General features: G+C 38.9%; 1 protein-coding gene across 17 annotated transcripts in view; it reads left to right on the forward strand.

Annotated features, from left to right (window-relative positions):
- DLG2 (discs large MAGUK scaffold protein 2) overlaps nucleotides 1-21,070 on the forward strand; it is a 2,352,634-nt gene that overhangs the window by 475,441 nt on the left and 1,856,123 nt on the right. Inside the window, exon 1 of one of the 17 annotated variants that reach the window (XM_045165942.1) lies at nucleotides 18,362-19,394. The exons of the other annotated variants lie outside the window; for them this stretch is intronic. Within the exon in view, the coding sequence (XP_045021877.1) occupies nucleotides 19,365-19,394 (30 nt within the window). The 5' untranslated portion in view covers nucleotides 18,362-19,364. Of the gene's footprint in view, nucleotides 1-18,361; nucleotides 19,395-21,070 lie in introns of those variants that run through there. 17 annotated transcript variants of the gene reach the window in all.

A 21,070-nucleotide genomic window follows, 5' to 3' on the forward strand; every position in this document is an offset into this window, starting at 1 on the left:
GAAGATCCCGAGAGGAGGCATAGCAACCCACTCCAGTATTCTTGCCTGGAGACTCCCACGGGCAGAAGAGCCTAGTGGGCTACAGTCCATTGAGTCACAGAGAGTCAGACGCAACTTAAGCAACTTAGTGTGTACACAGTCACAATGTTTGAAACAGCTGAGGCTATAGGATCGGCAACTTAAGCCACTTAGCAATCATCCACTGTAAGCCTCCAGCTCCCATTAGCCTTTTCTGATGTCCAAACTTGGCTGTTATTTTAAGATACTGCATCTTGTGCTATCCCTGCAGGCTTTTAAGTTCTCGAGGCTGTGATTTCATCTTTTTCTCCTGAGATTCTGTTGTTTCTGCTGGACTATCTGAGAGAAAATAGAAAAAAAAGAATTGGTGTGTGATTTACATGTTCCATTAGCATTTCCCTGCAATAACTCACCCTGATTGGGTGAATCCCGTCTGGACTTTATGAAATTTGCAGTGAAATGTTAATACCATTGTATCTTCAGCAGTGAAAGCCCATAAATGATACATTGACTCAGCCCAAAGGGCTGCATCAGTTCAGTTCAGTTCAGTTCAGTCTCTCAGTCGTGTCCAACTCTTTGCGACCTCACGCCAGGCTTCCCTGTTCATTACCAACTCCTGGACTTCACTCAGACTCACGTCCATCGAGTCAGTGATGCCATCCAGCCATCTCATCCTCTGTCGTCCCCTTCTCCTCCTGCCCCCAATCCCTCCCAGTATCGGAGTCTTTTCCAATAAGTCAACTCTTCGCATGAGGTGGCCAAAGTACTGGAGTTTCAGCTTCAGCATCATTCCTTCCAAAGAAATCCCAGGGCTGATCTCCTTCAGAATGGACTGGTTGGATCTCCTTGCAGTCCAAGGGACTCTCAAGAGCCTTCTCCAACACCACAGTTCAAAAGCATCAATTCTTCGGCGCTCAGCTTTTTTCACAGTCCAACTCTCACATCCATACATGACCACAGGAAAAACCATAGCCTTGACTAGACGAACCTTTGTTGGCAAAGTAATGTCTCTACATTTCAATATGCTATCTAGGTTGCATACACAGGGTCATTTAGCTTTTCTTCCCCATGCTGAACTCAGTCAGCTGAATCCTGGTGCCCCTGTCTCCGTCCCAGCAGATTGTGATTTGGTTGCCTAAGGGACAGAATTGTAAAGTTTTAAGTCCTTACCCTTCTCAGAGTTCTTAGCATATTTGAAAAGAATACATGACTTAGCGCCTATGCATATGATCATTATTCCCTCTTGAGAGCAGAGAAACATTGTTGTTTAGTCGCTAAGTCCTGTCAGACTTGTTTGCAGCTCCGTGGAGCACAGCCCACCAGGCTTCTCTGTCCATGAGGTTTTCCAGGCAAGAATACTGGAGTGGGTTGCCATTTCCTTCTCAAGGGGATCTTCCTAACCCAGGGATCAAACCCACATCTCCTGCCTTCGCAGGCAGGTTCTTTACCGCTGAGCCACCTAGGAAGCCCTTGGACAGGTGTACATGACTATTATTTCCTCTTGGCAGCAAGGAAATTTTTAACTCCACTCATAATCTTTTTTCCTCTCAAAGCATCTGAGGTGAAAGTAAAAGGGAAGGAGAGTGAGAGCAGCTCTGTAGCAATCAGCAAGGCACATTTACCCTTGATTATGGCTGGTGTGGAGGTGGTTTGCAGCTCTGTGAAATGAACCCCGTGATCCACCCAAAGTCATATATTAGCAGCAATGCCATCAATACTGCCAGTCTACAGACCGGCAGATTAAACACTTGCTGCTCTGGGGACATACAGGTGCAGGGGTGAAGAGGCCACTTGCCAGTGCAGGACATGTGGGTTTGATCCCTGGATCAGGAAGATCCCCTGGAGAAAGGAATGTCCATCCACTGCAGTATTCTTGCCTGGAAAATTCCACAGATGGAGGAGCCTCCTGTGCTACAGTCTACAAGGTCATAAAGAGTCAGATGCAACTGAGCACACACTCGCCCACCCACACAAGCTGTATAAAGCTGCATCACCATGTAGAGGCTCTCCATAAGAGCCTGATAAGACCACCTGGAGTTAAGCTGCTGAATGAGTCTGTGGGCACCACTGCTGCCTGTAGTCGTCGTCATGCCAAACACGGTAGCAGAGTCACCGTCCCAGGCTGAGAACAAAGTCAAAGACTCTGTTTCTGAGTCAGAGGTTCCTTGGGTATCCTCAAGAGGTAGAGCTTGACATTCCTCTTAGCCAGATCAGACCCCTTATTCCATGTTTGTTCCTCCATCTAAACATCCATCTAGTCATCTAATTTAATCTTTTATTTTTTATTTATTAAACAAATATTTATTTGTTGTTCATTCAAGTGGTGTCCAACTCTTTGTGACCTCATGGACTGCAGCATACCAGGCTTCCCCGTCCTTCACTGTCTGCTGGAGTTTGCTCAAACTCATGTCCATGGAGTTGCTGATGCCATCCAACCATCTCATCCTTTGTTGCCCCTCCTCCTGCCCTCAATGCCTGACCCCTGAAAATTGAAAACTAATAAGATATACTGCCAGTCCTCCAAGGAGCTCCCACAGGACAGATGGTGATATAAACCTGATAGATATCAATAATGGGGACAGAGAAGAGGAGCATCTACAGCCACACTACAATCGTGATTTCTGCTCACCATGGTTTCAAATTTCTCTTCTTTAATAATTAGTCTAGGTACATTTCTCCATAACTGTTTCTGAAAGGAGTCATCACTTTCTGCTCACCCACTCGGAAAAGTTAGTCACAGCCAGGACACAGTTTAGGAGTGTCTTTGAGTTTATTTCCCAGTACTCAGCCTGCAATCACTTTGTAAACTTCTTCCTCATTAACAGGCATTAAAGCAGAAGACCATCATTACGCCGTTAAACATACAATTTGCTCAATATGTTTGCTACCAATTTCCAGAGATGGCCCAGAAGTCCTCCTTATCACCCCGCAGGTCTCTGATTCTTTCTCTTCCAGAAAACCGTGAATTTGTCAGCATTCTATCCTGGCCACCACAGTTATCGAAAACTGTGAAGGGTCTAATATTTTGTCCAGCTTGCAAGCCAAGAACCCTGTTACAGCTTCATGGATGCTCTCAGAAGACCCCCAGGGCAAAGACAAAGGACTTTACCTGCCACCAGAGCAGTAGCCAGTGTTTTCTTGCATGGGTTCCTCAAACCCCCATTCCTACAGGGCAATGCAAAGATGGCCAAACAACACATTTGAACATAGTGGAAACCGAATCACAGTTCAGGGAACACAGACGTTTTACTCAGGTCAGTAAGGAAACCTATACTTAGCTTTGGAAGTAGACTTTATTTCTACCACCCAATGCTGTAGTGAGATAGACATCCTTGGGAAGACAATCTGAAGAAAAGACAGTCAGTGCCTCTGCTTGTTCTGAGGGTGCCAATAGGTACCATAGAGATTCCTGCAAGTGTGGAACTTACAGAAGCTGAGATCAACCCTTCTATCTTCACCTTCCCATTAGCCAGGTGCAGCTTTTACAGATCATCAATTTACACTTGAATAATCCAAATTCAACACTTCCTGGTAAAAAAAAAAAACTTTGAAGTTTATAAATTTTCCTTTGAATAACTCTCCCATTTTAAGTGTCCTCTTTGGGAACAAGATGAAAATGGATTATCCAGTGCAGTCATATCTTAAACTGACATAGAAAGTGAAAGTCACTCAGTCACGTGTTCAACTCTTTGTGACTCCATGGACTGTAGTCCATGGCATTGTCTTGGCCAGAATACTGGAGTGGGTAGCCTTTCCCTTCTCCAGGGGATCTTCCCAACCCAGGTGTCCCATATTGCAGGTGGATTCTTTACCAGCTGAGCCACCAGGGAAGCCCAAGAATACTGGAATGGGTAGCCTAGCCCTTCTCCAGTGGATCTTCCTGACCCAGGAATCGAACCGGGGTCTCCTAAGCAGTATCTTATAATATATACTTAGGTCTTAGACATTTTAATGTGCATGTTAAAAGTTTGTAAAACACTAAATTCACATTGTAGAAAGCAAGAAGTATTGATATTTTAAACTTTATTTTTAGCTTACAGTTTGCAGTGAACCAAAGGAAAATGCTTCATGTATTGAGCAAAATAAAAGACAACCAATGTTTTGCAAACTGACAAAAAGACAAGTGTAAGTGTTAGAGCATTTTCTTTGTTTCTATGTTTAACAGGCAAGCTATGCCTTGTTTTCTGTAGAGTATAATCTAATTCCTGGCTTTGGCCTGATCAACATATTGGTTTCTCCTGCTACTGAGCTGACATCAGCTGTCTATCATTTTGAGTAGTTGTGTATGGGCATTTAGAAAATGTTGTTTTCTGAGTTTTAATGTATATTCTTAAGTTGCTGGTGATCACCAACCGTTTTGTAAGCTACTGTTACCGAAAGGAGTGTGTGGATCCAGCTGTTCACTGCTCAAAAGCCAATAGACAGGCCAGGTTAGTGGAAATGAAAGTTTGCTTTATTTCTGATGCTGGCTGAATCTAGGGGAGGGGCAAAGGGAGGGTGGAGGACATCTGTCCAAAGGCCAACTCCCACCCCAACAAGCAGGGTGTGAGAGCTTTTATAGACATGGGTGAGGGGGGTTATGTGCAGAAACAGCATGGTCATCTCTAACAGTCATCTTCAAATTTGTCATCCATGGTCTGACCCGCATCATCTTGATTGTCTTAGGTACAGTTAATCTTTAGTTCCAGGGTCCATTTGTTTCCATTTCTTTGCGCTCAGTTCTCAGAATTGTGGCAGCCCATGTTCTGGGTACAGTCTGGTCATCACAAAGTTAACTTCACCTGCTGTTTTGGCATCTATAGAATATGGCTGAGAATATTATCTATCACCCTTAAGAAAGAACTAAAGGTCCTTGACTAAGCTTAATGACTACATTATTGTTGTTTAGTCTTCTCTGACTGTTTTCCTTTGTTTAGCATTTCTCATTTCTCTGATTACTCATTCTTTAAAGTTCTCCACAGACAAAAGGCAGGCAGAGGACATGGGGTGGGGAGGGGAAGGACCATATGGTCCTGCTCCGTTTCACTGCTTTCCTTCTCTTTTTTCCTGCCTGGTTCACACCTTCCAGAAAAGCCCTCATACTCTCCTTTGGTGATGGTTTTCAGGTTGTATTGGGCTTTGGGGGCAATAGCTTCCCGTAAGCAGTCTGAAAACACTCCAGTCGTTTGTGTGTGTGTGTGTGTGTGTGTGTGGTTGTCAACTTGTATATTTATTCAAGACAGGAATCAAAATCAGTCAGGTACAGGGTAATGTTAAAGAGGTCATAGTGTTTTATGTGATAAAACCAAGAAGAACTTGAGTCCAAGGAAAGTTAAAGTATTTTATTGATTGGCAATCTCAGATTTAATTTATCTCTGATCAGTTGTCACAAGGTGGCCCTTACTTACTGTTGCCCAATGATGTAAAATAGGGCTTCCCCGACGGCTCAGTGGGTAAAAAATCTGCCTGCAATGAAGGAGCTGCAGGTTCAATCCCTGTATCAGGAAGATCCCCTGAAGAAGGAAATGGCAACCCACTCCAGTATTCTCACCTGGAAAATCCCATGGAGAGACAAATCTGATGGGCTACAGTTCATGGGGTTGCAAAGAGTCAGACATGACTGAGTGATTAAACAAAACGAATAATGTAAAGTCAGTTTCCATTCTTCCTTTTATTTATAAAGACATGAATTTAATCATGAAATATTTGAAATCATGATTTCAAATAGTCATGAAAATAATCATTCAAATAATCATGAAAATAAATTATAAATATTATTATGAACATGTATTAAATATTCAAGGCACTCATAAAATTCTTCAGGGATATCATTTCATAGGAATTGCATTTATTGAGACTTCTTGAAATATCTCTTCAATGATGATTTGCCTTGTCTTTCTTCTACAGCTTCTGTTAGCAAGCAAAGGCAGTTGTCATTATGGCTCCATATGTCATCAAGTGGCAGTCAAACATAGAGTGATATGTTTATGATATTTATTGAGTGGTAAATGTCAGTGAAGGAACAGTTTCTCTGTTGATTATTGTTTATAACCTGGACTAATTTTCTGGCACTGCCAATTGAATGAGCCTCCTGGTGTTAACTTGGGCTTGGCATTGGACAGAGTTCTGAGCCTGTTCTGAGTATGAATTTTGATAATTGCTGTGAGGAATTTAGTAAAATAAGAAAGGTTGCATGGTGAATTGTTCTTCTCTTATTAAAAAAAAATCATGGAACTTGAGCTAAATTTAACTACTGGCCTGTTTATGGAATGTCTGTGTTAAGGACCATTGTTTCTGTTGAAAAATTATTTTGTTTAACATAAAAGGTGTTATTTGGGCTTCCCTAGTGGCTCAGCACTAAAGAATACATACCTGCAGTGCAGAAGTCACTGGAAATGCAGGTTCCATCCCTGGGTTGGGAAGATCCCCTGGAGGAGGGCATGGCAACACACTTCAGTATTCTTGCCTGGAGAACCCCATGGACAGAGGAGCCTGGTGGGCTACAGTCCTTGGGGTCACAAAGAGGCAGACATGACTGAAGAGGCTTAGCACACATGTGCACATGCAAAACGTATTATTTAAACTATTTCAGATTGTTGTAATATGCTAAATGTGCTTCCAGGAAAGGAAATCATCTAATTTGGCAGTGGAACTATTTTTTTCCACAGAGGGAGAAGAAAGGTAGATGTCCACACTGGACTCATGAATACTTAGAAGACAAATTTTTAGACTTTCTGGCTATCTAAGAGGATATTTGTATTTTTGCTTCCTGAAAATGAAGTCATCAGGCTTTAGTAGGATACAAATGTGCCAACTTGTCCAACAGATAAATTAAATAAGTGCTGAGAAGTATATTAGGAAAATCTTTTGTGTTTTTATTATGGTAAAACATATTGCTAGCCTAGCCTATGCTATTTAAATTCTAAAAACTTTAGTTTCTTTATCTTACAGGGTACTTAAGAGATTTTAATGAAATCATGATTATTAATGGGTTTAGTACCGCCTGATAAATAATTTTCATTCTATTGCAATGAACTGTTAGTCTTATATTTCTTTTATTGGGCTCTATTAGAAATAGTTCTTAGGGTTTGCTTGGATTCTTGCCTGTATTATAAAACAAAGAGTCTGAAAAGTTTAGTCCCCACCCCCACCCCCCACCGGAAGCCACTTGATGAAAAGAAGCTCCTTCTTGCAGATTTCTACTTTTTACTGCTTAAACTAAGTTCTGGTTGAATTAAAATAAGTATCAGTGAGAACTTGTTAACCATCTTAAGAAAAAAATCTGTCTGACAAAAGAATAGTTGTGATTATTATATATATCTGCTGGATGCAGATAACATGCAGTTGAAAGTTGGGAAAATCACTTGGCCAATCTATGCCTCAGTTTCCTGAGAAGGACTTAGACTAAATAATATATGGGTCCTTTCAAGTTACAATAACACTTCGATAGAATAAGGAAGTTATAAATTTTAGAGAATCTCAACATTGCCCTTATTTTTTTAGACTAAAATGTAAGTGTTAATGTACTTTTTTGAAAATCCATGCCATCCTATTAAGAATAATTTTGTAATTCAGCTATGTTTCTCTGTTTTCTGTCCTTGCCCATATTTATAAGGAAACTTCTTTTTCTTGATGCCACTCTGCCATGGGAAAGAAGGTTTCTGATGGTTGTTTTCAGAAATGAGAACACTTTTCATGTACATTAGATGCTTTCTATTATCCTTATTTTTAAAATGATGGTTTTCAGTTAATCTTCCTAGAAGGCTAAGGTGAAAAACACCACAGAAATAATAAGCTTTCTAGACTTTTAGCAGTAATACTAGTAATACTAGATGCCAGCATAATTGGAACTATATCCAAGTTTTGAGTGAATATAAATTAGAAATCTAGCATTCTATTCAGTAATTTTTTTTTAAATGAAGCTTGAAACTTCTAATCCAATTCTGAGAATATAAAGAAATAAATACTATGTGGTAAACAAAAATCAGGAAATTAGCATGTGATACAGTATTAACTAAAGTGCAGATTTAGTTCACATTTCACATTTTATGCTAGTGTCCATTATTTGTTTTCATACCTTATTCAAGATTCCACGTTATATTCAGTTGCATTGAGCAATTTCAGCTGAATGCAACAAATTTTGCTATTTTCTCTTTTCATTTTTATTCTGTTACAAATATTTTCTAATTTTCCTCATTATAGCTTCTTGGATGCACCCATCATTTTTAAATGGACATTTAATCTCCAAATACATGGAATTTTTAAAGTATCTTTGATATTAATATTTCATTTTGATGTTAATTTCTCATTTAAATGCTTTTTTTCTCTGCAATTACCCTCTGTCTATTTTTTCAGGCTTCTAACTTTACTGAAGCTTTCAATGGCTAAGTCAAATATCTCTCTTGGTAAATGTCACATTGCACTTGAAAACATTTTTGGGGGTTATTTTCAAATATCTTTTAATATTGATTTCTAACATAATTCCACTGTGATAAGAGAACAGACTCTGTATGTTTTCAGTACCTTTAGACAATGAAATTATTACACCTTGTTATATGTCCCTGGATATGTTTCAATGACTCCTGATTTATAGTCTATGGGAACTTGAATAGAATTTGTATCCTGGTGATGTGTGAAAATTTTATAAATCTTAATTATGTTGAATTGGTTCATAGTGCTTTTAAGGTCTACTGTACAACCTAGATAGCATATTGAAAAGCAGAGATATTACTTTGCCAACAGAGGTCTGTCTAGTCAAGGCTATGGTTTTTCCTGTGGTCATGTATGGATGTGAGAGTTGGACTGTGAAGAAAGCTGAGCGCTGAAGAATTGATGCTTTTGAACTGTGGTGTTGGAGAAGGCTCTTGAGAGTCCCTTGGACTGCAAGGAGATCCAACCAGTCCATTCTGAAGGAGATCAGCCCTGGGATTTCTTTGGAAGGAATGATGCTAAAGCTGAAACTCCAGTACTTTAGTCACCTCATGCGAAGAGTTGACTCATTGGAAAAGACTGTGATGCTGGGAGGGATTGGGGGCAGGAGGAGAAGGGGACGACAGAGGATGAGATGGCTGGATGGCATCACTGACTCGATGGACGTGAGTCTGGGTGAACTCCGGGAGTTGGTGATAGACAGGGAGGCCTGGTGTGCTGCGATTCATGGGGTCGCAAAGAGTTGGACACGACTGAGTGACTGAACTGAACTGATATCCTTCTATTTTTCTATTAATTTTTGAGGATTTGTTATTGAAATTCTAACTAAAAATCTGAATTTATCGACTTAAAAATAATATGTAGTGGGCTTTCCTGGTGAGTTAGACAACAAGTAATCCAACTGCAAGACTGGAGACCTGGGTTCGATCCCTGGGTCAGGAAGATCCCCTGGAAGAGGAAATGGCTACCCACTCCTGTATTCTTGCCTGGAAAATCCATGGGCAGAAGAGCCTGGTGGCTAACAGTCTATGAGGTCGAAAAAAGCCTGGACACGATTGAGCAACTAAGCACACACATGCACACATAGTGGAACTATATGTAACTTTGTTTTATATTTTCCAAGTCTCCTGTAAGTGTGTTATCATACTTTCATAATTAAAAAAAAAAAAAAAGAATACCACAGAATGAGAGAATTCAAATTTTGGTGGTAATCCAGGGCAGTGACTTTCCTCAGTTTTAAATCTTGTATAGTTATGCAGATGACATTACCCTCATGGCAGAAAGTGAAGAGGAACTAAAGAGCCTCTTAATGAAGATGAAAGAAGAGAGTGAAAAAGCTGGCTTAAAACTCAGCATTCAAAACATGAAGATCATGGCATACAGCCCTATCATTTCATGGCAAATAGATGGGGAAACAATGGAAACAGTGACAGACTTTATTTTCTTGGGCTGCAAAATCACTGCAGATGATGAGTGCAGCCATGAAATTAAAAGATGCTTACTTCTTGGAAGACAAGTATAGTCTCTCAGTTGTGTCTGACTCTTTGTGACCCCCATGGACTGTAGCCTACCAGGTTCCTCCATCCACAGGATTTTCCAGGCAAGAGTACTGGAGTAGGTTGATATTTCCTTCTCCAGGAACAAAACTAGACAGCATATTAAAAAGCAGAGACATTACTTTGCCAACAAAGGTTCATATAGTCAAAGCTATGGTTTTTCCAGTAGTCATGTATGGATGTAAGAGTTGGACCATAAAGAGGACTGAATGCTGAAGAATTGATGCTTTTGAACTATAGTATTGGAGAAGACTCTTGAGAATCCCTTGGACTATAAGGAGATCAATCCTAAAGGAAATCAGTCCTGAGTATTCATTGGAAGGACTGATGCTGAAGCTGAAGCTTCAATATTTTGGCCATCTGATGCAAAAAGCCAACTCAGTAGAAAAGACCCTGATGCTGAGAAAGATTGAAGGCAGGAAGAGAAGGGGATGACAGAGGATGAGATGGTTGCATGGCTTCACCAACTCAATGGACATGAGTTTGAGCAAGTTCTGGGAGATGGTGAAGGACAGGGAAGCCTGGCATGCTGCAGTCCATGGGATCCCAATGAGTTAGACATATTTGAGTGGCTGAACAACAACGACAAAAAATCTTGTGTACTGCTGCTCTGCTAAAAGAGAATCTATCATCTGCTGGAACATCTTCGGTTATATATCTAGGATATTTATTTCCCAAAGTAATTCATTCCATCTTGGCATGTTTAACTATTGTGTGGTTATTCTTATTAAACTCACTATTGTCATTTTTCAGTTGCTTAGTCATGTCTGATTCTTTGTGACCCCATGGATTGCAGCACGCCAGGGTTCCCTGTCCTTCACCATCTCCTGGAGTTTGTTCAAACTCATGTTCATTGAGTTGATGATGCCATCCAGCCGTCTCATCCTCTGTTGCCTCCTTTACCTCCTGCCCTCAGTCTTTCCCAACATCAGGGGCTTTTCCAGTGAATTGGCACTTTGCATCAGGTAGTCAAGAGTATTGCAACTTCAGCTTCAGTGTCAGTTCTTCCAATGAATATTCAGGTTTGATTTCCTTTAGGATTGACTGGTTTGATATGATGTTCAAGCTATTTTAGCATCAATTGTATTTTCTATTTTCCAGTGCTAGTGAAAGTTAAGAGGCAAATTTTTTAAGTATCTACAATTAATGGGGAAGTTTTAAATTTATTTATTTAATGGAATAGTGTGGTTAAGTCTGGCTGATTTTGTGTACCAATTTAAAGCATGCAGTGTAATTAGTCCTCATTTCCAGGTTGATGAAGATATTGTGCTTTGTCTTTGAACATTTTGTAGTGCCTCAGAGTCAGTGTTCTGCCTTTTAAAGATTAATGACTGGACTTCTGTACCAGCATTTCAGATCAGGGTTTTTTGTTTTTGTTGTTTATTTGTTGTTGGCTTTTTTTTTTTGGGGGTCACTAACAGTGATATAGGCATAAAACTGTTTTTGGCTAGTCAGTCCACAAGACTACAGAAATGAGATTCTGATCATTTGATGTATCTGTGTTTAGGAGCCTGGGTTTTACATGTTTGGAAACAGTGAAGTGTACTCTATTTAGATAAAAAACACAGAGGTATACTTGGAATTTATGGTATTTACTGTCTGGCTCATAGTTCAGAGATTTTGAAAGTGCAATAGGTCACCATTGAAACTATAGTAAGATGGGACTTGGAGTTAAATGATCAAGGTTCACATCCTGGCTTATCCACTCAGTCAAGGGAGTACCTACCATGCACTAGTTTACCAACCCAGCACGTATCTAAATTTGGGCAAGTCAATTTTCTAAGCCTTAGGTCCATTACCTGCAAAATTAAACTTAATTCGTTGGCTGTAAATACTTAATGATAATAGGTACATGAGTGTGTCTAGTCACAGCCCGCTTAATAAGAAGTTAATGCTGAATCTGAAAACTATATTATATATATATTTATACTGTGGTTGGTGTAAATCACTTTTTTAGAAAACAAGCTATATTAAAAGCAATAGATTGCAGTTTTATGTTGACTCCTGACTATAAGTATTTTTTTAAAAAATAGTTAAATTTTTTTTACAATAGGATCATTGTATTCATTCATTCAGAAAATCTACATTTAGAATCTACTGTGTGTTGGGCACTATTCTAAACACTGATGATGCAGTCATGGACAAAACAGACAAACTTTTTGTTCTTAGGAATAAATTTCAAATAATAAAAGAGTAAAGGATGTAATTTCAGACTGTGGTAATTTCTAAGAAGGAAATAAATAGGATTATTTAATGGAGAATGATGGAAGGGAATCTAATTTAAGGAATTTAGGTGAAGAAGGCTTTACTAGAGTGGTAAATCTAAGCAGATACCTGTATGAGAAGGAGCCAGCCATGTGAAGATCCAGGGGAAGGGGGTTTCTGGCAAAGGGAACAACAAATTCAAGGCCCTGAGGAAGAATGAGAGTGAGATGCATATTTGAGGAAGAGATAGCAGGCCAGTGTAATGGACTGTAGGGAGGTGGAGTGTGGAAGGGCATTTAGCAGTTGCACTGAGGTTATTTATATTAATTGGAAAGCAAAATTGAATTTCAAACCACGTAGCTTTTTTGATTTGTGGCCTGTGCACAACTGTTTGAATTTCTGTACCCTGTTCAACTCATAACATTAGATATTGTGGGAAAAATTGTCTCATAAGGAATATACATGATATTCAACAAATTTTATATAAGCTGATTTGTTACGGGAACAATTTTTATAGGATTACTTCATGATTTATAGTTTACTATACATAAGTATCTAAATTCCAAAGGTGTTTAGGATTTTGGTGACTATCGTGAAGGGGGTTACATGGTTATCAATTAGCTACCTTCCAATTCATTTATTTAAGCAAAAATGATGTATAGTTCTCGTCTATTCAATGAAAAAATGTTAGAAAGTAGGTGAAAAAATGAACATTTCTTGATTTCTGATTCACTCAAAATTTTTCTTATTTAGCTTTTATGTTTCTCTTACCAAAAAATCACACACATTTTACATATGTAGAATACAGAGACTCCTGCCTTCTGTGACTCAATTTCAGGATCCAGTACTATCCAGATATTTTTTCATCATGGGAATTCTTTGGAAAACAATCCTTTTCCAGTTGATTCTAATTTCCTATTTGCCTCTGGAGATTTTGGAAATGAGGGCAGGCGTGTTGCCATGACCCGCCTGCAGTCTATTTATTTTGCTAAGTTAACAAGCTTTGCAGATGTCATTTGTGTGCCTGCTGTCTTGGGCAAATGGGGGAAAGAGAGGGTGGGATGAGAGTCTACAGGGGTAGATTTTTTTTTTCAGTTATTTTTCTTAGAGATTATCTTGCTTTTGGGAAATCCTTTCCTTCCAGATAGCTCCCAAAGACCTTATAAGCTATGTAAGCCTTAGTATAGCAGCCCTGAGACATACTTGTCTTTTTAGGAGGATTGCAAGTTGTTTGGAGAAGGCAATGGCACCCCACTCCAGTACTCTTGCCTGGAGAATCCCATGGATGGAGGGGCCTGGTAGGCTGCAGTCCATGGGGTCACTAGGAGTCGGACACGACTAAGCGACTTCACTTTCACTTTTCACTTTCATGCATTGGAGAAGGAAATGGCAACCCACTCCAGTGTTCTTGCCTGGAGAATCCCAGGGACGGAGAGCCTGGTGGGCTGCCGTCTATGGGGTCACACAGAGTCGGATACGACTGAAGCGACTTAGCAGCAGCAGCAGCAGCAAGTTGTTTGTAATTAGTCAACATGGAGTCCAGGCTACCTTTGTCTTGTTGTTATTGTACGGTCACTGAGTTGTGTCTGACTCTTTGCCACCCCATGGACTATAGCACACCAGACTCCTCTGTCCTTCACTATCTCTTGGAGTTTGCTCAAGTTCATGTCCACGGAGCTGGTGGTGCTAGCTCACCATCTCATTCCCTGAAAGATGGATCCCTGAGAGATCCCCCTTCTTCTTTCGCCTTCAGTCTTTCCCAGCATCAATGTCTTTTCCAATGAGTTGGCTCTTTGCATTAGGTGACCAAAGTATTGGAGCTTTAGTTTCAGCCCTTCTGATGAATATTCAGGGTTGATTTCCTCTAAGGTTGACTGGTTTGATCTCCTTGCAGTCCAAGGGACTCTCAAGAGTCTTCTCCAGCACTACGATTTGAAAGCATCTATTCTTCAGCGTTCAGCCTTCTTTATGTTCCAACTCTCACATCCATACATGACTACTGGAAAAACCATAGCTTTGACTAGATGGACCTTTGTCAGCAAACCTTTGGCTAGAGATGGACTTTTGGCTCTGTCTGTGCCATACTCTAAAGTTGGATCCTGAGAGGCAGAAACTGCCTCAGGATTTGAGGTATGATGAACTGGAAAGCACAAAGACTTTGTACTTCAAGTTGGAGTCATGTAGGTGCTGTGTCATTTAGGGAAAATTGTATAATCTCAGAGAGCTTCAGTTTCTTCATCTATGAAATGAGAATTGTATTTCCTTTCTGCAGGGTGCTCTGACCATCAGAGATAATATGCATAATGTATCTGCCACAGTACTTCAGATAATAGCCACTTGATAAATTATTGCTATTAGCAATAAAATACTTTTATTTATTATTGTTTTTCTATCACAAAGGCAATTGCCTAGTTTCAGCAGCATGCTGTGGCTGTTGCAGCTTTAGCCAGAAATTGCCCCTTTGCTTTATAAATGGATTGTTCCAAACCAATATTCTTGCATCAGACTGGATTTACCAAAAAATATATTTGTAGTTGCATATATCTTCAGCTACATGCACTAATCTAATTGTTCCTTAAATATATATGTATATTTATTTTATTATCTATTATATATTTTTATTTCATGTATGTATATATATGTGTATATTATATATATATATATATGTATGTATGTATGTATATACTGTTCAGTCACTTCACTTGTATTCGACTCTTTGCAACCCATGGACTGCCAGGTTCCTCTGTCCATGGTATTTTCCAGGCAAGAATACTTCACTGGTTTGCCATGTTCTCCTCCAGGGGATCTTCCTGACCCAGGGATTGAATCTGTATCTCCTGCATTGCAGCCAGATTCTTTACCGCTGAGCCAGTAGGGAAGCCTATATATATATATATATACACACACCCATATAAGCTTATATATATATATATATATATATATATGATATAACTGGAGCAAACTGAAGCTGTGATCATTGATCATTGATTCGCCCCTAAATATTTATTTTGTATCTCTTAAGTGCAGGTACCATGTTAGGTGCCAGAGATATACATTATATCTATACTTGGAGAAGTTAGATTCTAGGAGAATAAATACAGAATATGTTTTGCTACAAGGTATTTTTTCCCTGTTGGAAACAAACAAAATAAAAGTAATGCATTTACTTGGCTAAAGTATAGACTTAGTGCAGGTAATTTATAATAGTAATTTTCTGGTATTAGACTTCCAGTGGTAAGTTTTACTAAAAATCAATATGTTCCTGGCTTGCTAACCAGGAACCTTAACCTTAAAGAATATCAAGTAAAGCAGTTTGCAGGCTATGACTTTATATCTTGCCAAACACTGCTTGTGAAATCATGGGACCAATGGAGCTGTGTATCAGGTAAAAAAAAAAAAAAAAAAGTGCTTCAAGTTGATGCCTTGTTAATTTTAAAAATAAAGGAATGTTTCCCTTGAGGTGGAGTAAATTATCTTCTATCATCTTTATATCTGAGAAAAATCAATTGAAGGCAGGTATACACAAAATAGAAAACTGCAGCATAAGTAGAATTACACTTTAAAATGTTACCTACTTAATTTTGTTTAAACATACAGACATTATCCAATTAATCACCTGTGGTAAGTGCAACCTAATGATTACAGAACATATATATTCTATATGCTTTTATAGCACATTTGTACTTTTTTAAGAACAAAAGTTCAAGCAGGGTAGGAGAATTGGGAGACTGAGATGGATACATATATACCATTGACACTGTGTAAAAGAGATAACTAATGAGAACACACTGCATAGCAGAGGGCATGCTGCTTAATCTCGCTGTGGTGGCCTGAATGAGAAGGAAGTCCAAAAGGGAGCAGATGTATGTATATGTATGGCTGGTTCGTTTTGCTGCACAATAGAAACTAACACAACATTGTAAAGCAATTATACGCCAATAAAAATTAATTTAAAAAGAAAAAAATATATATATGCTGCTCTTTTTTTTTCTCCCAGCAGAGATTGCATGTTCAATTTGTGAAATGTCTGCTTTAAAGTACTTTTATTTAATGAAAACCATTTGGATATGTGTTCATGTAAGCTGATTGCAGAAAGATGAACGATATTATTGATTCACTTCCATTTAAATATAATAGAGTACAGAGAATTCTTCTTCTTCACAACTTCTAGCTAACTCCTGTGGGTCCTTCTTAACTCAGCTCAAAGTTTCTTCTCTAGAAAGCCTTTTCTGACTCCTTCACTCTGGGTTGAATATTTGTACTTGTGGTTCTCAAATAGCCAAAGTGCTTGCCGTACTGTACTTTAGTTGCTAAATTATTTGAGGGCAAGGATTCTGCTGGGTTGTGCTCACCCTGGTGTCCCCATATGAGGGCATACTGTGGGAAAGGGAATATAGAAACAAGCCTCAGGAGCTCATGGTCTAGTAGGTGATACAGACATTAATAAAAAGAAAATCATATAGTGAGTCCTCATCAAACAAACGTGTGTTGGAGGAATGACTTAGGAAGTTTATATGGTATGTCAGGAGCTATGCTGGATGAATTGCCTTTCTTTTCTGCAGGTCTTTATAGTTTACAAAGTGTTTTCATTTATGATTAGCCAGGGTCAAAAGAATAGTCAGGCTTCCTGTGCCAGTTTGCCCATTTCTTAAGCTTTCTGTACTATATGTGAAGTGAAAGTCGCTCAGTCATGTCTGACTCTTTGCGGCCCCATGGACTATAGCCTGCTTTGGCTCCTCTGTCCATGGAATTCTCCAGGCTAGAATACCGGAGTGAGTAGCTGTTCCCTTCTCTGGGGGATCTTCCCAATGTAGGGATCGAACCCAGCTTTCCCACATTGCTGGCGGATTCTCTACCGTCTGAGCCACTAGGGAAGCAGTTTCTCTATTAAAAGAAAATGGAATATAGTTCTTAAGGTACCTTTCTTCCAAGGATATCTTGTAAAATATCTATCTTCCTCAGCTACTCAATTTACTTTCTCTGTCTTTCTAATCTTCAACAGTCTCTGTTCTGATCATGACTTACAAAGCCCTGGACTTTCAGTAAGTTACTAGGTACCTGTCCTTGGGAAGTCATTTAAGCCTTCAAGCTGGACATTCTCACCAGAGAAGGTCATAAGTGCTTTGCAAATTTAAAGTGCAATAGGAACATAAAGCCTGATTAGTTTGAAGGTGAATTGATAATCAGTATCAACTGCATATTAGATGGTTTGGTTATATCAGGGAAGCACTTTGATACTTGGAAATGCTCAAGGTCGTGACATTATACATACTCTGAGACAAGCTTAGAAAGTATTGAATTAAATTAAGCATCATGGTGATGTAATAAATGAGGTGAATAGGTAACATGGTGCTTTTTTAGTATTTCTATATAAACGAACCCTATAAGACAGTTATCTAATTGAATGGACTAGAACATGGGTTTTATTTGTGTTGTTTAACTTGAAAATTATCTAAAGTTTATTACACCAGTAGGGTAACAGTTCAGAGGAAATTGTCTTTTGATCATAGATAATTTTGTGCCATTTTTCTTCTCTGAACGCATAGTCGATTTGCTATAAATTTAAAAATTTTGAATTCTTTAGAAACAGTGCTCTCATTTTGGTAAGATAATGGCATGTCAGTTTCTGAGACATTCATCTGTTTAGCAATCAGGAGACTATTGAGATGAGAACCTGAAAAATTCATGAAAGGTAGAAGAGTCTTACATGTTCACACATTTTCAAATTATTTATTGTAGGAAATACACTTTTTATAAAAAAGTAAGAGGGATTGGGAGGGTTGGGAATGGTTCTACTGCTATTTAAAGAAGCGATCCTAACATACGGGGGTCCCAAGACATTTTCTCTTGTTGTCATTCATGGGCCCTTTGACTTTTTTTCCCCTCAGTGAGAGGGAAAACTGATTTTCCATGTTTATTGGTCAGTCCGTGCTTTCCATTCTGTCACTCACTTCTCTCTTATTCCCGCCCCCTATTCTCTTTCTACCCTGTTTCTTTCTGCTTCAAGTCTGTCTCTGCCTCTGTGTCTGAGAATGGAAAAAAAAAAAAAAAAGTATATTATTATCCAGAGTGATGCTTGTCAAGCGCCTCAGAGGCAATCTCTGCAGCAGTTTCACTGGAAGAAAGGGAGGGATTTGGGGAGAAGGGGGAGGGTTAATCGTTTGCTGTTAAAACCCGCAGAAGGGAACACACAGCTCTGCCCACATAATAAGTGCCTGCAGGCAGCTAGTGAAGAGGGAAAAGTTTTGGAAAACTCATTTTTTGTCTCTCAGATTGTGGAACTTCTGTAAACGCTTTGAAACCTCCTCCCACCTCGATTTTCTAATATACTTATTTTTCGAGATATTCAGATTGTTTGTGTATGCTCATATGTCAGAGAAGGCACATATGGGTACACAAATAAAAGAAGAAAGCTGACATTTTCTAAGTGAAGCCTTCAAACCCTCAGTTTTTAAAATCGGTACCTTTTCCAGCTGTTAGTCATTTGTAAGCTGTTGCCCTTGTAATTGCAAGTGAGTTGAGATGTGATGCATGCAGCGCCGCACGCACCTTCGCTTTTCAGTCATCTTTCGAGTCATTTAGACTGCCGGGAATCATGCTCATAATAAATAGCTTTTTATTACCCAAAGCCGCTGTTCTGGCAGCAGAAAGCCAGCCCTCTGATAGATGGGCCGCGGAGTTTTTTGTGTTGTGCTTACTCAGAGTTGTTAGCAGCAAAGAGGAAGGCAGCTAAGGGGGGACTTGGGCAGAGGAGCTCTTATGGGTAGACTGAAGGCGCAGATCAGAATTCAGAAACGGGAACGAGAGCTGAAATGTGATTCTCTGGTGCTTGGTGTAACACTCCTCTCCACGCTAGAACTGTGCGAGGCGCTCCGGGAGCCTTGTTCCGATCACGGAATCCACTAAAGGACCATGCAGCCGCGGAGCCCCGAAAGCCGTCGGGAAGTTTTGCCGGAGCTGATTTCTAGGGGATTTTCCGGTGCCTAGGAGAATCCTGCATGCCTTGAGCTCTATGGAGGAGGGCTCGAGTTTCCCATGAGGGGCCCCCTTGGAAAAGCCGTCTGTGCAGAATCCAGGCTCTGCTTCTTTCTGTGTGCTCTTTACCGAAAGGCTTTTCTCACCTTTGCTGGTTGCTGGTGTGATTCCCATGCTCTGAGTCCTGTGTAGGGGTCCAGGATGGATTGCCTGTGCATTGTCACCACAAAGGTAGGATAGGAAGCAGGGCTGTTGTCGTGTGCAGCATTTTTCTATTCTTATTCTGGTCCTGTGATTAAACAGCTCTGGTTGGTGCTGCCAGTTCATGAGATAAAATGATCAGTATAATTTACTTTGCTGGGCATTTTGTTCCCCACGAGGGTCTGAGGGTCCTGTCTTTATTGGTTTTCAACTTCTTAAAGTGATATTGTGTGTTTGTACAAATGAAAGGAGAATGTGCCTGTGCTTTTTACTGCAGGATTTGCTTTTGCATCTATTTATAGCTCAATATTAAAATATCTGTAGTAGTATTGTAGCTCAAACATCATTTTAACATATCAGGGTAGTCTTTCTGAGTGTGTTAATTAGCTTTTCATTTAAAGACCATGTCTTCTATGCTTGAGGAAGCCAATCAGCTTTACTGTGGCTTGACATATTGTTTCTGATTGGAGAATTCTAATATTCTGCATTTTAGTGATTTTTTAAAGGAAAAATTCTTTAGATTCTGATTTGAAACAAACAAACACAATATTTAATATTGAAATGCTTCTGTTGTGTTAAGAAGCAAATTAAGTATTTGTAGTATGAGAAATAGCAACAAAAGTGGGAGTGGAATAAAATCAATAGGCAATTCTCTTATGGGTTTACAGAAAGTAGCTAAACATTTCAAGCCCATTTTCTGTTATTCTATCAGTCCCGAACAATGTATTTCAGTTTTATCATCATTGGTTATTTGAATAGAAATTACTATTATTTTTAGAAAAAACTAATTAAAACACATTAATTCATTAGCTCCCTTTTCATTCTGCATTTAAGCATAACATGAGTTAATTTGAGCTATATCTTTTAGTATCTCACATTGATTGGGCATCCATTAAAAATGACAAAATCAATCACTTAGTGCATGAGACTCATAAGTATGGATTTCTCGCTATGATCCCCTTTCATTGCTAAAGAAAAGATTATTTAATTTTGAACCCACCAACCAAGTTCTCCATAGTATGACCTTAAATTTTTTACTTTTACAGATTATATTTCAGAAAATCTTAAGGGGTATCTTCCTATAAGGCCTAGTATCACATGGTAGCTTCAAATGATGTTAATGGACTTGAAGCCTAAAACTGCCAGTTGGGTTAGTGGACCAGGCCTTAAAGTTAGATGAATACCTTCCTTTATTTAAAAAAATTGCCAAGTATTTCATTCAGTTTTTCCAATTGTCAATGAAAATAAACTAAAATGATTTTTTTAGAAAAGGTAAGTGGGAGTTTGTATTTCCTTATATAATCCAGGAAATAGTCTCTGAAATATGTTTTACTTTTCCTGAGGTGTTACACCTGGTGTTACTTTTCTTGAGAGAATGCTGTCAAATCTGACCTACATATATTTCATAATTATTTCAAAATCAGAATAATTGAAAATACTATAAAACATAATCAGTACTTTAAAAATATTATGAAAATTTATTAATTAGAACTCAAAACTGGAAATCTATTGCATTAAACAAAGTAAATCAACACTGAAATCTGTTTCAATTTGAAAAATATAAGCTAATTAAAAAACATGTCATGTGCTATATATCCATTTATCAGAATATTAATGACTACAGGTATAAGGTAAGAAACATTATTATTCTGCTTTAAATGCTGTATCAGAAATAAAAGTTATTATTACAGCATTTTGAGTTATCA

Source organism: Bubalus bubalis, chromosome 5 (assembly GCF_019923935.1).
Source record: "Bubalus bubalis isolate 160015118507 breed Murrah chromosome 5, NDDB_SH_1, whole genome shotgun sequence".
Classification (NCBI taxonomy): domain Eukaryota; kingdom Metazoa; phylum Chordata; class Mammalia; order Artiodactyla; family Bovidae; genus Bubalus; species Bubalus bubalis.